This window comes from Strigops habroptila, chromosome 1 (assembly GCF_004027225.2).
Source record: "Strigops habroptila isolate Jane chromosome 1, bStrHab1.2.pri, whole genome shotgun sequence".
Classification (NCBI taxonomy): Eukaryota; Metazoa; Chordata; class Aves; order Psittaciformes; family Psittacidae; genus Strigops; species Strigops habroptila.
The window spans coordinates 51422122-51440656 of NC_044277.2; the positions used below are offsets into that span (position 1 = coordinate 51422122).

The window sequence follows — 18535 nt, forward strand, 5'->3', positions numbered from 1 at the left end:
TTCTATTCCGCATTTTCCAGTCAGTTAACGGGAGAGAATTTAATCCAGGTGTTTGTATGGATTATGTGCAAAGGCTGTGAATATAGAGGAAGCTGAGATAGATAGCCCAGATTACAACCAGTAAAATGTGCTAGTATAAATGAGATTGTAACATTATACACCAAATCCTGAATGACTTTCTATTTCCTTTTGTGCCACCCATTCCACTTAATTATGTGTGACCATATTTGATATGTAATTTCCTTCCATTCATGTGAGACACGGCAAATGGAATTCATTTTTAAAAGCTTTTCTGTCTGAAAGGACTAAACTTTTTTGCATAATATTAAGGTACATTTGACAAAAACATGATCTGAAACCTGAATATTACCTACAGATATATTTTGTCATAAATGGTCTCACAAAAGCCAGTAACAAACTTCCTATGGATAAGGCATATCCATAGGAAGTTTGGCCAGTAATAACTATGAAAGCTACATTATTTATGGATATCTTTATATTACAGTTTCATCTTTCAAGCTTATTAACCCAACAAATTTTTGAGAAGCTTGCATTTTCCAAGCAGTGATCTGGGTTTGAAGCTAAATTCTGTTTCTACTAGGAACCTCACTGAGTACGTTTTCTAATTCAAACACATGTACGGAACACTGATTAGCTACCCTCCAGAACTAAATAGACCTCTGTTATAGAGCAAGATGCTGACATTGGAGAACAAGAGGTTGAAATGGGCACCCAAAATGGTATAATCAATTGTCTTAGTTCTTTTGTTCTCTTGTGGTTTTGGTGCGTGTGTATGTATTAAGTGGAAGTTTTCTGACAGTAATGGTTTGATACTTTTATTTTTCTATGAAGTGATCAAATCTAATTATAGCTAACCTGAAAGAAAACATCATTCTAAAGACAGGAAGACTTGGAGTTAAAGCCATTTGTTCAGGACCCATGGACTCAGATGCCAGCAGACTATCTACCAAACTCACTGGCACTGAAGAAGAAATGCCACTCCTTTGTGATTTAGGGGTCAAAACATCTACAGAGTGTTTTAAACCAAAAGAACAGCTGTACTAAAAATCCCATTTAACTGAATGTTCTGTTTCTCCATCTAAGATATTGCACAAAATTGCCTTGCTTTAAAACAGTTCAAATGGGTTACTGGCAGAAATCTAGCTATAGAAAACCATATTTAGCCTGGGTTGCAAAATATGCCCAGGAACCTGATTTGTTAGCCTGCTTGGAGCTCCATGCAGCTGTACCTAGACCATAGTGGTTTAGGGCTACTTTAATAGAATTGCAGTGTAAACCTGCTTGTTGTTCGTAACGGGATTTCTGAAGTGATCTCAAACTGCCAGGTCAGAAGCAATGATTAAAGGTCAGATGTTCCTTTTATCTTTCAGAATCTCCATCAAGAACTTGAGGCAAAATTTTATGAAGACACTTTTGACTGGGACCAAGTACGAAATAATGATGCAGCAGGACTGCTGAAAATGTTTATAAGAGAACTCCCAAGCCCGCTTTTCACAGTAGAATACCTGCCTGCTTTCATCACACTAGTGGAAAGTATGTGGAAATGGAGTTAGTATGGACTCATCTAGATAAAATGTAATAGTAGACATTACACTTTTTTTCTCTCTCTGAAGTAGAGAGAAAAAACGTGTATTTTTTTCTTTCTCTGAAGTAGAGAGTACATTGCCTAAACATTTAAATTTTCTGCAAGTTTTCCTTTTCAAATGGGAAATAGTCTCTGCATTTAGCTAATAGCATAGACTCATGTGAATGACATAACTGTTTAATGGAAGACTGGAAACCTGTGAACAAACGATGGTTCAAAGCAATGACTTTCATGTTTAGACTCTGATTCTCACAAATTATAGATTTCACAAATGAAAATATCTGCAAGGTAAAGTCAAGTCACTGCCATTTAGCTGATATTCTATTGGATCTATTTTCTTCCTCTGAAGGTTTGTACTGAGGTCATAATATTTGTACAAAGATATGTGTGATCACAGAAAACATCAGGCAGTTGCGTTTTGTTTTCAGTGTACATACATCCTCTCATTCTCAGTACATTTTGTTCATTTCCCCTCCAGGAAGAATGCAGTAGTACCTTGCCATACCTGTTGTCTTCCTTGTAAATTGACTTGAGCTAGGACAGAGTAAAACTATCAGGATGGTGAATTTATTACACAAATCAGTACAGAAAACTAAGGACCTGGTTGTAGCCAAGTTTTCAGTGTCTCCATAAGGTAGTTTAAAGTGCACAAGGAGGTAAGCCCTTCCTGTAACCTTCACATACCTGAGTGTGCTCCTTGTGAGTCCCAGGCTGCGTGCAGTCACCACCACTTAGCAGTTTGGAGGAGAAGACTGAACAGGAGGTGTCTGCACAGAATAAAGTAACTTTACTCCCTACCACAGGTACACTGTCCACATCTCACACTCTTTTTTTCTCCAAACCTCTCTCAGCCACTCTGAGTGGAAGCAAACGACAGTTATTCTTCCCATCTTCTCCACCCCAGCTCTTCCAGTAAGCACTGCAAAATATCAGTATATACTAATGGTGTAAACATGATGGCATTTTATAACTGACAAGGTTTATAAAAGGGGCTCTATATTCATCTAGAGTGCTAGATTTGGGACAAATACTTTGTAAGTTGTAAGCAATCAATCTCCACTCCAATGGCACAAGCATTCAGCAAATTACTCCAAAACATTAGTCTGAAAATTTTCTGAAAACAAGTTTCCATTTCAGTTTGAAAGGGGGAAAATACTTGACCCATATTCACAACACGTTCTGACCATCATACCAAAGAGAAACTGTCTAGTACTGAAAACTATTGGTTCCTTGTCAGTATAGAGCCTTGTCACCATCCATGATAAAGACCCAAAATGATGAGGGAAAACCCACTCAATGAATTGATTTTATATTTGGAAAATGGACCTGAACATGCTGGTCTCAACCAGGCAGTGTTTACGGTACTTCTAGAACTGCTGACCAACACAGTTTTTAGAACAAGCCTATTGCAACAGAGATTTAAAAAATATTAATTATTCATATTCTTAGAAATCTCCAAGATCAAGTTACAGCTACAAGCTTTGCATCTGTTGATCATGCTGCTTCCTGAAGCCAACAGAGACACAGCCAAGGTAAGTTCTTAATTTGCTACCACCAGCCATCTGTGGTGCTTTTGACGTTTAAATGACACTATTTTTTTCCTAACAGTCAGAGATCAGACACTGCACTGTGAAATTATTCATTTGTGGGTTTTATCATTTCCTTGAAAAGAATTGAGGGAAAAAAAGTAAAATTCATGGGTTGAGATAAAACCAGTTTAATAGGACAGAAAAGGAAGGAATAATAATAATGATGATATAGTAATAATAGAATTAGAATATACAAGTGATGCACAATGCAGTTGCTCACCACTTGCTGACCGATTTCCAGCCAGTTCCCAAGCAGAGGCCCCCAGCCAGCTTTTCTCCGGTTTATATGCTGAGCATGACGCAATATGGTATGGAATATCCCTTTGGCCAGTTTGGATCGGCTGTCCTGGCTGTGTCCCCTCCCAGTTTCCTGTGCCCCCAGCCTCCTTGCTGGCAGGGCATGAGAAGCTGAAAAGTCCTTGACTTAGGGTAAGCACTGCTCAGCAACAACTATAACATCAGTGTGTTATCAACATTATTCTCAATTCCAAACCACAACACTGTACTAGCTACTAGGAAGAAAATTAACTCTATCCCAGCTGAAACCAGGACAGTGTTGCAAAATGACTCATTGGCAGACCCCAACTCTAGTCACAGCTGCAATCCATCCTATTCAGTCAACTCAAGCAAAATTCTAAATAAAACACCCAAAAGGAAAATTAGTTTCTTTTGACTTGAATTGACGTCAATGAGCAACCACTGAGCCCTTCTTGCTTTCATTATCCCAGAATAAAAGTTAGGGGGCTGTTGGCAGAAAATCCTCATATTATATCACATAGAGACTGGTGCACATTTGAAGAGAGACTGATCACCCTGGTGATTGCAATGTAAAAGGCCTTGGCCGGATACATCAAAATGGGCACCTTGAAGTCTCGAAGAAATCAACTATTCCATTGCAACACCTGTTCCTCCCCTACAAGATTGAGAGCCTTAGTGTAGACACTGTACCTGACTTATAGATTTGGGATTAAGCTCTAAGTTACAGATAATTTATTAATGTATATTTTCATAACACTAACTATTCTTCTATGATTGACAGTTAGTTGTGCCAGCAAATATCAGTAAACCAAATTAGAATGCAAAACCCCCTAAATTTCACCTCCAAGTGCAAATATAGCAGCTTTTGAGCCACGCATGTTGCGCGTTTGAGAATGCTGCATTTAAGAAGTGTTTTGTGAGACTCAGAATAAAAAGTGTTGTTTTTCCAGGCCTTTCTTCAGTTCCTGAAGAAGGTGGTTGCTAATGAAGGAAAAAATAAAATGAATTTGTGGAATGTTTCTATGATTGTGGCACCGAACCTGTTCATCTACAAAGGGAAACGGGCAAATCAACAAGAAATGCAAGCAGCCGCCACCACAGCGCACATTGTGCGGCTTTTAATTCGGTACCAGGACATCCTGTGGACAGTGAGTAATGCTGGTTTCCTCTTTATGGCTCCAATACAGAGAAGCATTTTGCTCTGTAGAAACCAGAGTAAACTGATCTTCCTAGAAGAAAGTTAGCTGTTCTTTGGAAACTGGCTGGAGCCTTCTACATCTAGAATGAGATAGGGTGACAGAGGATTTACTTCTGGACAGAGATTTACTTCATCTAAGACATTCATTTTAGCACAAATTGCTCTATGGAGGTACCTATCCCACACCATTTTTTATACAGAAAAATGCATAGGAGAATGATTTAATCTAGATGCCTAGTGAGATGTCTAAACATTATAGCAGTCTTCCAGTACCTTAAGGGGATGTACAAGAAAGCTGGAGAGGGACTTTTTACAATGCATGTAGGGACAGGACAAAGGGCAGTGGTTTTAAACTGACAGAGGGGAGATTTAGATTAGACATAAGGATGAAATTCTTTACTGTGAGGGTGGTGAGACACTGGCACAGGTTGCCCAGAGAAGTTGTGGATGCCCCATCCCTGGAAGTGTTGTTCCCAAGGTCAGGTTGAAGGGGATTTTGAGGAACCTGGTCTAGTAGAAGGTGTCCCTGCCTATGGCAGGGGGGTTGGAACTATGTGATCTTTAAGGTCCTTTCCAACCCAAACCATTCTGTGATTCTATGAATGAGATTAAATGACTGTTTAAAATATAGTTCATAATAATATGGGCTAAAAGTGTGTACTGCCTGCTGGACTTTAGAAGGTTGGCATGAAGATGACAGTCTTGGCTCCTTTCCTCCTAACAGAGAGAGGGTATGATGGGGATCGCAAAGACTACCTCATAATAAATTTCCTATAACTGCAAACATCACTAAAAAGTTTCACATGGTATAAAAGATGATCTACAGTTTCACCAAGGGAATAACTGGGTTGTTAGAGGGAGCTACTAATCGCATGTATTGTCTAGGAATAAACAGAGCTTTTGCTGCCTAAATTTTGGTGTCTTTCTAAAGCACCAACACTAGATTTATGGAACGAAGAATTACTCCATATCCTTAGTTCTGGTTTCCTCCATTTAGGTCCCATCCTTCCTGATTTCCCAAGTAAGAAAAATGAATGAAGCAGCAATGAACAACAGCAAAAGGCAGCTGATGTTTGACAAAGGAGTAAGAAAACTTCTGAGGAGAAAGACCATGGAACGGGAGAGACCTGAAAGACCAGAGGTGTGGTAAAAACTTATCAAGTGCAGCTTTAACCAGCCTCTCTCCTTTCTTACCTCATAAAATCTGTTGGAAGGGGGGAGGAAATTTTGATATACAAAATAAAGTGATTTGGGAGCTAGCTTGAAATACGAGTTTCCAACCCAACCTCCTGATAAGACAAAGCTTTGGGAACTGATTGAGAAAATGTGAGGAAGGTAGAATAATTTCCAGTTTGCCTAACATAGACACCAAAACTGGATCTAAATCTTAAGCACCTAATGAAGTAGTTTGTGTTGTTGAAATACTCAGAGCAGAGAGGTAGATACTTTTGAGGATTTCCAGAGCTTTAGGTGCAGTTCAGACTTAGGAAGTCTGACACAAAAATCTTCCTTTGGAGATCTTAAAGCCACCAAGTTTTCTCTACTGCCTAGGTATGGAGTTTAGGAACTTGCTTGGGGTATACTACTTCAATACACCTAAAAGTAACTTACATATTAGGTGTAACGTACAATTTGGGCAACAAAGCAGGTCGTGTACACATGCACAACATATACAGTCCCTATAGCAGCTTGCATGTCGTTTTTCCATGTGGTATCTACCTTTAATAACCCGGAGAGAAAGTACTTTGAGTCTTCCACGGATGCTTAAAAGAATGAAAATCAGTGAGTGATCACGGAACTGGCCAAGGACTCTATAGTTATTGAAGAATAGTCTTGAAGAACAACAGAAAAAAGAAATTGGGAGGGAATGATATTAAGAGATTATAAAAAGTAGAAAATAAGCCACCTAATATAGACAATAGAGAAAATGCAGAAGGGAATGTCTGGGAAAAAAATAAACAGAGAAATTATATGTATGGATTGTGAATCCATGCTAATCCAGCTTTTTGGAGAATTCATTCATCAGTACTGACTGAAATATATTGTGGGTAGGACGTGCATTCGTGCTGCAGATGGAGAGAGAGATGTTTGTTTAAAATTGTGGTGTAGACTACTGTGTTTCTAAACTGTATTCACCCTGGAATGAAGACAGTGAGAGCTTCTGAGGAGAGTCAATTACTGCAGTCATTGCACCTTCGGGAAGGGTTGTTCATTGATCATAATTGGCTTTGCATCTAATAAAAACAAGAGTAGCCATGTCAGGTAGCTGAAATATGAAGGGTAAATTGGAGGCAAACTCTGTTTGGATAACTAAGTTGAATTCTGAGAGCACTTAACACAATCCCCAGGTCTCAGATGTTCTAAATTACACAGGGACAGAGACTGGAGAGACTATTGTGCTCTGCTCAGCATGGTATTAACTGGATTAGAACTGGAATGCAAACCTTGCTAATTGATTTATCTGCCATTAATCATGGAAGAGTGCATAAACTTCATAGATGATCATTTGAAGCCTACTCAAGGTCAAATTTCAAATTAACAGAAACCATATGGTACTTTGATATTTTACTGTACATACACTTCGACCTAGTTCAAGCCATAGGAAGCAGAAACAGAGAGCTGGATCTTCATGTCCCAGGAGAATCTCATCTTTGAAAGGAAGAGTAGATATTGCTAATAATTTTTATGTATTTTTAAATTAGCAGTTGGTTCACTAACCAATGTGGACAGAAATTATTTTTAAAATGCCAGATAACAACTTGACTCAATATTACTGCAAGCAGTTAAAATTTCAGGGCTTTACTTTATTCTATGTGCATTTATGTAACACTTATCAAGGAGTTTGATCTTTGTGTTGTATCTCATTATACTATACCTACAAATTTGCATCTGTATGACTGTAAATATGTTTTTTGAATAATCAAGTGAGTCCAGGCAGTGATTTTTGCAAGCAAACTCAAAAAGAATTGCAGACTGTTTCTGAATGGAGCGAGAGCAATATTTGCCTTAGACTTACTCTACTGAATATTGTTTTTAGGGAGCTGTCACTTTTCCCCCATACCTGCAGTCTGACATACCCGAGGGGGTGATAAGAGTTTATGCTCCACTGCATTCAAAAGTGTCTATGGCAATTCAACTCAACAGCCAAACAAAAGCCAAAGACATCCTGGCTCGATTCCACTGTGAAAACAGGTGGGTAAACCAGAACATTTTGTTTTTCCTGAACAATAATGTCAGAACCATTAATGAACAGATTGTTCCCTTTTCAAAGACTCATTGTTCTACAAGCACTCTTTTTCTAATCTAAAATTGCTAATTTATGGTTACATTGGTCAAAGAAATTTTAACCACCGACTTTATTCTTTATATTGTACTTAACAATTGGCTCCTATAGAGAATCAATCTGTCCTCTGTTATGCCACTACTGAAAATATACGTTTTATAGACTCACCACATAGAGAACCCAGAGGGACTGTCATACATCTGCCCATAAAATGTTAATATTTTTATTTCTGCAAGATAATGATTATTAACAGTTAGGAGAAATGGTAAATTATATCTCAAGGTCTTTTCTGCAAAGTATTTCCATGTTACCAAGTAATTCTGTTCTTTAAATAAATAATATGAAATAAATAATAGAAGGTTTATTTAACTGTGACACAGTAATCTATCTGTATAGCAGATTCAGTATTCTGCATCATTTGGTAGAAGTCCTTTCTTTTGATAAGTATGTTCACAGCATAAAATATCAATTTTAAGCTTACTATAGATGGCAGCTGATAAAGCAGTGGTTATAACAGAAAGACAAACTAAAGTTTTTTTCCATCCTAGCTGCGGATCATCGCAGAACGTGAGAGGCCAGATCCAAAGTTTACATGAAATTGGAGGAAATATAGGTACGTCTCCATTTTGAAAATTCAATTCTGAATGTCCCTAGCCTCCTTAATGACCTCAGGGCAGTGCTATTTTCACACAGCTGGGTTTCTCCTACCCTCCAGTCCATCTGCGAGAAAGGAGCCTGACCCAAAAGCTGTTAAAATCAATGTAACGATTTCTTCTGACTCCAGCGTGACTGGAGGGGCACCCTGCAGGGGATAGTGACCTGATGGCTGATCTCAGCAGGACCCCTTGCAGTCTTTCCAAATTCATCTGACCTTTCGCTTTCCTCTCTCACTCTCATAATTGAGCATTTTTCCATGGTTAAGGGATCTTTAGTCGTCTTCTCGCAAGCACATTCCACCTTGCTGTCAAGCCTTTTCCCAAGACCTATTTCTTCCTCGCTGTATTTAAGTGTTCACTTCCCCCCAAAAAAACCACAGAATTAAGAATTCAGCCACTGCATACATGGGTGTAATATACTCGTACTAATCCGTGTGCTTTATTTAGATTGTAAATTCCTTGCAGATTTTGTCCTCTTCCTTGTTTCACGCAGTGACATTTTTGTAATAACAACATTGGCTTGCCACACAAGTTTCTGGCCTAAAGGTCAAAACCCAGATTTTAATGTACAGTCCTGACTCTCTCTATTCATACTAAAACTCTGGATGCTCTCTTGGAGTCTTTTGACAACTTTCTGATTAGATTATGCCTTAATTCTTCTAGATTCAGTTCTAAACAGTTTCTATAAAATCATTACAAAACATCACAGCCTTGCTTCAGCAGCAGTCTAGAAGAAAAGTCTTTATTACTGCTAAAGCTAAATTTGATTAGTGATTTGTTTTGCTTGGCTAAACAGGATAGCCAATCAATGCTAAAACAGAAGACCCTAAAAGCCATGTGAAAATATCCCAAGTATTCCCACCACACTCTTTCAAAAATATTGACATTTAATTTGCATCTTCATTGAAAATTATTTTTATAGTCCTCGATCTTTCAGGGTATCTTAGGCTACTGATTATGGATTAATTCATTTATATTGCTTTCATCTGAGTAAAATCATTAGGACCCGAGTGACCTTGTAAGTAACTGTACAAAAATTTTACCACAATCCTTTGTGTCACAGCAATGTAACCTCACCAGTTAAATGCCTTCATCACCCAGTGTAAATGCAATATAAGTACAACAAATCAACTCAACTCAAGAATTTATTGCCTTATTACTCAATTAAGAGGCACTAAATGCCTCTTTCTGTGGCAAAGGCAGCAGGGACTCCCCAACCACCCAACTCCTATTCCTAGTCACCACCTCACAAAATCCTCAAATGGCCAGACTTAGGACGACTTTAATTTTCAACCAGAAAAACAGCAACTGCCAAAAGTCTTGTTGTAGTCCCTATATTTCTTTGCAAGACCCTAGCTGGATGGGAATACATAGGTTACAGAGCTACTTTTTCAGAATTTAAATATAGGGTAGAAATGAAGCCACAGAATTGCAATTCCAGCTCAATAAATCCAAAGAAATAAAAGCCCCCCATACTGTGGCACTTACTATAACAGTGTTGTTAATTCTTCTAAATAAACCACAATGTTTGTTCACCATCTGACTAAATATCTTGTCCATAACTCAATTTAACACAGGACATCTTGCCTTGAAGTAGAAGTGAATTCATGACTCTCAGAGAGTAAAATCACTGGCAAATTTGCCAAAGCCCCTGCCTGTATCCAGGTGAGATGTTAGCTGGACACACCAAACTAGGCTGGCTATGTGCAAGTCAAAGATGTATTCAAGGACATTTTAACACCATTCATCCCTGCCCATGGCAGGGGCGTTGGAACTAGATGATCTTAAGGTCCTTTACAACCCAAACCATTCTATGATTCTATGATCCTTTCTGTATACTAGTGTGCTCAGAACCTGCTGTGATTCATGCTGTGGATTTCTGTTTCAGGTCAGCACTGTTTGGATCCGGACGCATACATGTTAGATGTTTACCGTGCAAATCCTCAGGCAGAATGGGTGATAAAACCAAAAGCAAGCTGAAGCACGAGGCTGCGGTGTACTGGACAAAAGCCAAATGGACAAGAGTGATGCCTGTCATTTTAAAAAGGTCTTGCCAGACACAAAACAAAATGGTAGCCACAGGACATCATTCCTTCCTACCGTACTGTCCAACTGATGGTCACCATGTACTACTTTTGGTATGAGCATTATCACTCCAACTTCTGGACCTCTGGAAAATATCAAATCAGTTATACTTTCATATGGATTACATTTGTGCCAGTTAGCCCAGGAATTAAGGAGGACAGACCAAGGTACGGTGCACAGAAAACAACCTGTTGCATACAGAGTTGTTAGTTTCCTAACCTGGAACATGAATTTTGTGAAAGAATGCAGTAGCATCCAAGGATGTACGAAACACTATCGATCACAGCACATCACAGAAGCATCACAGAGATGTTGAAGACGAGAAGTTACCTGTCGAGCGTCAAAGAGAGGAGCTCGACTTGCAGCAGTGCCAAGACATAGCTGTGTGACAAAATCAAACCTTTCTGCCAAAAGTCAACCTGTACAGTGTGCATTACTGCAATATTTACGTCTCTCAGTCACTCCTCATGAATACCTGATGCTGGGAGAGGAGGGAGGCAGAAGGAAGAAGTACTGTATAGACAGCTATACAGCTCTATGTATGTACCACTGTATATATTACTACCAGTCTTCCAAATTGTCTGTCTGGATCACATTACTGTGTGCAATTGCAGCACCACAAACCATCTTCTCCTTCCTTCCCCTATCATGTACACAAGTTTGGGAGACAAATGCTGGGTGAGAAGGCACATATTCCGCTGGCTCTTTTACTTGATACTCTCAAATTCAAGTCTGTGTAATGCTATAATAATATGAGATATGTGTTAATGGTGCCACTTACAGTCATCACCTTTTTTGTTAAACATTTTAGTTCCTTAATTTGTAACCTAATTATTTTTCTTTTGTTTATTTTAGCTTTAAGATGTAAGCAACTTTTATACTATTCAGCTGCAGTGAAAAGAGAGATCTTTGCCCGGATCTTGTACAGCATGGAGAAGAAAAAGCTTCCAATGCACAAAGGGATTTAACACCCTTATTTAACATTTACATACTGGGGCTTTAAAACTATAGCCAAACTAGGCCCAGATGTGCTGGGGGTTTTGCAAATACATAGCAAATAGCAGCTCTTTTTACAGATGGCATGCAGCCTATGAAAACACATAGGCTGGCAAAAGAACAGTGGGCCACAACTGCACTGGGAATGCAGCACAGCAAATGTAAGACTGTATGCCTACTTTGTAGCCAGTCACAAGGGTGAGCACTATTCTTCACCTAATCCTTTCGTTCTGGGTTATAGTTTTATAGAACTGAAGCATGTTTGCTGAGTAAGGAAATCACAAGTCTGTGGAAAACAGCAAGTATTTTCTTCATCTTTGTCTTACGCAAAAAAAGGGAACTAATGCCTTCAACTGCACTGCAGTGTCTCTGTCATTGGATGATGGTATTGCATAATGAACTCACAGTCTCAGCAGTGGGTTTTGTTCCTCACCTGGACACACATATGAGGCAGAAGATATAGTGCTCTGTTTACCAAGTAACAATGTAAAAGCATTCTGAATCAAGTCCTCCAGGTGAACATAAAGTATACTGTCCTGCAGAAAAAGCCCAAAACTTGTGATGCTCTGCTGAAGCTGTGCAACAAAGGCTGGCACATTCTAGAAACCCTACTTCTGCTTCAAAGCATTCTCCAGTAGGTAACTTTCACTGTTATTGTTCAGTGAGAGAAACCAACACTGAATCAATAATTTTACCAGCAACAATAATGTCTACAGAGGGCAGATCCCATCTCTCTTCCTTACCTTCTTGAGATAAAAAACTATAAAATTTAGCAACATTACAATTTCTTTTTCTTTAAAACACTGAAATTTTTAACTTTCCTTTTTTTTTTTTTTTTTTTCTTCTTAACACTAATGGAGGCATATATGCAGCCAGAAGATAGGGGCAGTTGTATTATAAAATACAGTGCTTATTTTGACAAACATTTATTTTAAGTACATGAGAGACAGTAGATCTGTGGTTTGTTCACAGAACTAAGCATAAAGGTTTTGTCAAGTGCTTTGTTCTTGATTCCCTTTAGTTCCATCTGGGGCAATGAACAACTCTTTCTACTATGCTGCCCTTTTCTTTTAGGTGTAAAATGGGACTAGCACTTTCCTTATAAAGATAACATGAGAATTAGTTGAGTTAAATTCTGCTCTCAGATGCAGCCAAACAATTCCCTGAGCAGATCAGAAGTTATAACCATACATCCAGAAAGGACAAACTCAGCATACGGATTTTATGTGGAAAGTGCTTTGAATACAAAAAGCATCATATAAATGCTAAGCATAAATGTATTTATAGCCAACAAAAGAGCTTCTATGAATATACAGAAAGCCTAAACATTAACTAAAGAATTTGAAGTGTCATAGCAAATGAGAACCTTCTACAATACTTTCAGACAGATACGTTGACCTCCTCAGTCTTGCCCACTCACTTCACTCCACATTCGTAATGGCCATGCAAGGGAAAGTACAAAGCACCTGCGTGTTCACACTGTAACTTGCTCAGCATGTTCTGGACCCTGAAATGCAGACTTCAAAATTATTTCTGAAGTAGATCTCACTGTATTCCATATGGGATGCAAGGGGTTTTTGGAAGACTCCCACCTTTTACCACTTCGCAACTTAAGAAAGCCAAATCTGATGTAATGAAATCCACTCCATGAACATTTGTTTTATACTAAAATTACCTGTAACTTTATAAGACATGCATATTAGCAGATGAACTAGATTCCATGTACAGTGCCCCGACTACTACAGCATGGTCAAATACCTGCTGTCTTTGAAACAGAACGGCAAAATTCTCTTTTGATACAAATGGACCTAATGACCCATGTGTACTGTGGTTAATACTGTTACACATTAAGTTGTTTTGTGGTGTTGTGGTACACTAACTTGATTTAATATACCATGGACAAACTGAACAATCTCTATGACACTTTTGAATATGAGGTCTCAACATTAGGCGTTATGTTTCAAAATGCTGGTGGAGGCAGTGGGAGTTCTGTTCCTCCTAACAGCAGTTGAAATCAAAACAAAGTTATGATAGGATTGTCATCCAACAAAAAGCAACATACATGCATATTAATAAGAAAGTGGTAGCTAGCAGTGAGAAACTTACTCAGCTAACTCCAAAGATGCCTCAACCATTTACATACTCTATGCTTCTGCAAAGACAGCATTTTGCATATCAACACAGAGAGATAGAAAGAGTGTATTGCAAGGAGTAGGTATTTGAAACAGACTGGAATGCTCTAACCTGTTTATGCAGCTAATGTCATTAGAATGTGTGCATGTGTGCAAATGTGTCTGTGTCTACGTATAATATTAACTACCTCACTCTGCATTTTCCAGGAAAAATATTTTGGCTCAGAGGTTTACTATTCCAAAACTTTCTATTATTAAGTTCACCTCTCCACTAGACTTATACATTAATAAAATGTTTCTCCCTCTAATGGGCAAGATTTGGAAATCACAAAGAAATATATATTAAAAGACATATTTCAGGATACGGATGAAATTTTAACCAAAACATGTTGCCTCAATTACTTCTTGTAATGTGAACCTTATGAGATCAGATCTTGAGGTTAACAGACAAAATACATACTGTGTTTCAGTTTTTATTTTTCAATGGCTTTCCATTAATGTGTATCTTCTCTGGAAAATAATACAATGCCACTAATCAAAGCAAAATGTCTGTATGTACGTTTCCCTTACAAGCCTCATGTTATGTGTCGTTGAAGTAAACCCACACGTAAGTGTATATGTACAGCAGAATGTGTCCATTGTATTGTATCCATGTCAAAAATAAAAACAGTACCAACAAAGAAACCTCTTTGAATCTAAACACGTGGGTTTTGGACAGAAGCAGGTGACAGAAATTGCAAAAAGCAGTGCAGAATCTGTCTTAAAAGCAATTCTGTTGTTACAGCACCTGAACAGCCAGCTACACCAAGGACTACCTTCTGCCATTCTTGCTCAAGTGGAGGTACAAAATTACACTGGTTGGAATCCTGCCTCATTGAAATCAATGACAAACTGCTTTCATTTGAGCCAGTATTTTTCAAACTAGTATGCAATACATTGTGAATTAAGAATCGCAGAGCACCAAAGGTGCTTTCCTGTATCCTGTAAGAAATACTGTTTCCCAAGAAAAATGCATTGGTTTTCATTGCCAAAATACATATTTGTTCCCAAACCAGACCCAAATACTTTCTTCACCAACACAGCATTTCATATGCATCTCTGTGCTGTGGAGTTGCTGCCTGTCTCGCAGCTGATTACATGAAAGCATAAACAGGACCATAATCCTTCTAGACAATGTGGCTATAATGGGGGTCGGAAGCACTGGAAATTAAAGGCAGAAGTAAAAGGGACTGGAGCTACCACAGAAAGTATAAATAAGAATATTCTATTAATTAGACTATGAATCAGAGAACTTCAAAATTATGCTTTAGTCTCCTGCTCCCTCTGCTGGACTACATCCACTTCTACTTTTCACTTCTTAGCCTTCTGTCTTTATCCCTTTTAACTGAAATGTATGCACAACTGAACTACGTGAAATAATGCACAGTTTATTGTATTTTTATTATGTGGTCCAAAATTATTACCTTTTTATAAAACGACCAACACACAATAAAATGAAATACTGTCAAGTAATCAACACTGATTAATAAAAAATCCCAAAAGAAAAATACCCAATTAATGCCATTAACATTGTAGTAGAGGTATTTGTTGTTTAAAACCATTTAGTTAAAATGCAGACATAGAGCTTCTGACTAAAAAAAATAAATGACCTGAGTTGGAAAACAACCAGAAAATCAAAGAGATGCAGACTCTCACCAATTCTTCTCTTCATTATGAAATGAGAATGAAAAATCACAGATCAACAGAAACCCCCCTCTCTCAGTCCAGACAGGCTTTGCTGCAGTTCAGTGCTCAGCCCCAGGGCAGGAATGAGGAAAGACTCCACGCAGGTCAAAAGCTCTGCTGAAGTCAAACAATTCTGCCTGTTGGCCCTTGGTCAACACGAGGTTCCTCAAACAGCCATGGAATGAGCTCTTGCTTGTGAGGCAGTTTTGCTTCACATCAGCTGAAAAACAAATGTGAAACATGTAGAATGTATTTCCAGTAAAAAGAAACAATACAAAGATTTAGGTTATTATTCCACTGCTTCCCCTCCTTCTCCAACAACAGATAAAAGCAATGCCTGAGTAGCACCATGTTCCATTCACGTCTGGATGATCTGGATCCACCATGGATAGTCACGGCTGCCTTTAAGCATAAGTCATGCACTGGAACAACTGTGGCAGAGTTTGCAGGAATAATTTGTCCCAAGGGAAAACGGGAGATAAGAGAGGGGAAAAGAGAGAAGAAAGGCACTCTATATAGGTGTCTTTCAAGTTAAAATTGAAACTGGCAGAATATGGAGCAACAGCTGAGCTGTACACAGTCATGGACTCCATCAGCAATCCAAAACGTGAGGGTGGGAGACAGTCCAACTCTTCTTCCATACAACCTGTCAAACAATTAATTCAATTTCTGCAGTACTCAACTGAACTGAAGAATTTCTCCTTTCTCTATGAGCCCTAATCTTTACAGACAGAGCACTGAAAGAACCATTAATATTACACTACCCTACTTAAAAAAAAAAAAAAATCACAAGATGCTGATAAGGCCATTGGTATTTGAGGAAGACCAAATATTAATTAAGATCTACCTAATTAGCATTAATTAATTTTTCATAAAGCACCAAAACCTTGTCCAACAGAAGGCTCTGTGGCATTTTAAGCTATTACCCCTAAATCTTTCCAAATATTTAAAAGATGAGTTTGCTCTTCAAACCTTATCACTCTGTTTTCACACAAAAGGAAATATCTGAACCGATAAACTGTAGCGGCTGTTTCAGAGACAAATGGATATGGGCATTTTATGCTATGTTTAAAAGCATAAGATATTCAAAGCCATACAAAGCCTATTTATTCTCAGTACTGATGTGTTCATTAAAAAGTATGCCTGCAAAAAGGCCAAACTCATGATGTTCAAAATACAATCCTCTTAATGAGTACATTGTCTCGGTTCAAATTATCAACTAATGAGTAGCACAACTTAATTGAAAAGTAATTCAATTACATACTCTCTGTGTTACTATTTTTTTATTTACCATCCTAGTATGACTGACAGACTTCAGAAGGGAATTTACACAGAACATACATAGGAAATAAATGTTCACCTGCAGCAGCTTGACTTGTGCCTGCACAGCCCCTGACTTAAAACATTAGCAAAAATAAAGCAGAGAAGACCACTATGAAACCTTACTTAGATGAATGCAAAGAAAAGCCTTGATATTAATTTGACTGCAAAAGAACCACGCCCCAACATACACAGGCAGGGACATCGTAAAGCCTGAGAGAGAGTGTGAAAGGCAAACCATGAGGAGCAAATCCTTCTCAGAAACTGAGGAGCAGGTTTGTGTAGGAAAGTGATATGAGTTCAGTTTATCTTGCCAACACACTCAACAGCTAAATGCAGCCCTCCAGAAAGATGGTATACACAAATAATATGCTGTGATGTCAGTGACAATGTGGAAAATAGCAACTATGATTTATAACTCAATCAAGAACTTCATGAATGTGGGGTGGAGAAGGGAAGGAAGGGAGGAGGAGAAGAGGCGAGAAGGTGAGGAGGAAAAGATAGAAGGAGAGAAGGAGAAGAAAAGAGAAGTTGAAGAGGAGAGAGGGAGAGGGGAAGAGGGGGAAAGGAGAGGAGGAAAGAAGGAGGGGAGAGAGTGCATGCGTTAAGAGCCATTTTTATGAGAGTGAGAGCAGGAGGGAGGGAAAGGAAGAGAAATATTATTGTACCTACCGGGATAGCCTCCAACATAAATGGGATTGTTCGTATCTGCAGATGTTGACTGGATGTAGGGATTATCAGTTTGGACCAAATTCCCATCAATTATCAGTGAAATGCGATGTTTGCTTTTGTTTGCTTGAAGCTTGTGCCATTTTCCATCACACAAACTATTTGTGCCTCTTGGTTCATATGTAGCTGTAATTCTGCCAGCTCCATTGTTGACATGGAAAAAAACCTGTACAAACAACCAGATGCCAATAAAGATACAAAGTAAGAATACATGAACTTATTTGCCTAGATAAAAGCACAATCATGCTGGTGCAGAGACTTCCTTTTTAATAAATGTTTGGTAATTATGCAAAGTTAATGTTTACTTTGATGGATAGAGTGTGCCCTTATTGAAGTATCATTAAAATTTAAGATTTAAATCTATCCATGCAAAGTTCCAGTGGGTTAGCTTGGATATACTTCCCTTGGGACTTCAATGCTTCTGACAAATAAAAATCAAGTAATTTTCTCACAGAAGCTGAGACTTCAGATCTGAAATAACATCCACTGTATCTAACTGAAAAGGAAGAGAATGGACTGAAAGCACTTCTCATTGTCAATACATGTATTGATTTACTTCATGTATATATTTTTCAAAGCAGTAGACATTTCCTCAACTCTGTGGTGAGGATTAATATGTAAATATTAACTGAAAAAGCATGTCCCACAGAAACAGTGACATTTAACATTGTCTCTAGCTAGGAAGTTTTGAATAAAAAATGAGCCATTTCTGAGAAAAGGAAATACTTAGAGCAATAAAATATACATTTTTTATGGAGGAGATGAGTAGAGAACTATGTATTGATTGTTAAAAGGTTTATGGCACATAATGGCCAGTAGAAATAGAGAATGAGTTAATTGCTCATGAATATTGAAGAAGCGATTACAAAACAATGTGCTTTGCACATGCAATGTGTTTATCAAGGACAAGAGTAGCTCTATGGCAGAAAAAGTATTGAGCTATAAGGAGGGTATATAT

At 38.2% G+C, this 18535-nt stretch overlaps 2 protein-coding genes across 2 annotated transcripts in view; one reads left to right on the forward strand and one right to left on the reverse strand.

The window, feature by feature from the left end:
* ARHGAP28 (Rho GTPase activating protein 28) overlaps positions 1 to 14487 on the forward strand; it is a 75710-nt gene extending 61223 nt beyond the window's left edge. Inside the window, exons 9-15 of the mRNA XM_030496002.1 lie at positions 1392 to 1554; positions 3056 to 3138; positions 4404 to 4601; positions 5649 to 5792; positions 7689 to 7843; positions 8483 to 8547; positions 10479 to 14487. Of these exons, the coding sequence (XP_030351862.1) occupies positions 1392 to 1554; positions 3056 to 3138; positions 4404 to 4601; positions 5649 to 5792; positions 7689 to 7843; positions 8483 to 8547; positions 10479 to 10570 (900 nt within the window). The 3' untranslated portion in view covers positions 10571 to 14487. The remainder of the gene's footprint in view (positions 1 to 1391; positions 1555 to 3055; positions 3139 to 4403; positions 4602 to 5648; positions 5793 to 7688; positions 7844 to 8482; positions 8548 to 10478) is intronic.
* Positions 14264 to 18535, reverse strand: part of LAMA1 (laminin subunit alpha 1) — a 103394-nt gene continuing 99122 nt past the window's right edge. The window contains exons 62-63 of the mRNA XM_030477379.1: positions 17521 to 17743; positions 14264 to 15748 (exon numbers count right to left, since the gene is read on the reverse strand). Coding sequence (XP_030333239.1) covers positions 15588 to 15748; positions 17521 to 17743 — 384 coding nt within the window. The 3' untranslated portion in view covers positions 14264 to 15587. The remainder of the gene's footprint in view (positions 15749 to 17520; positions 17744 to 18535) is intronic.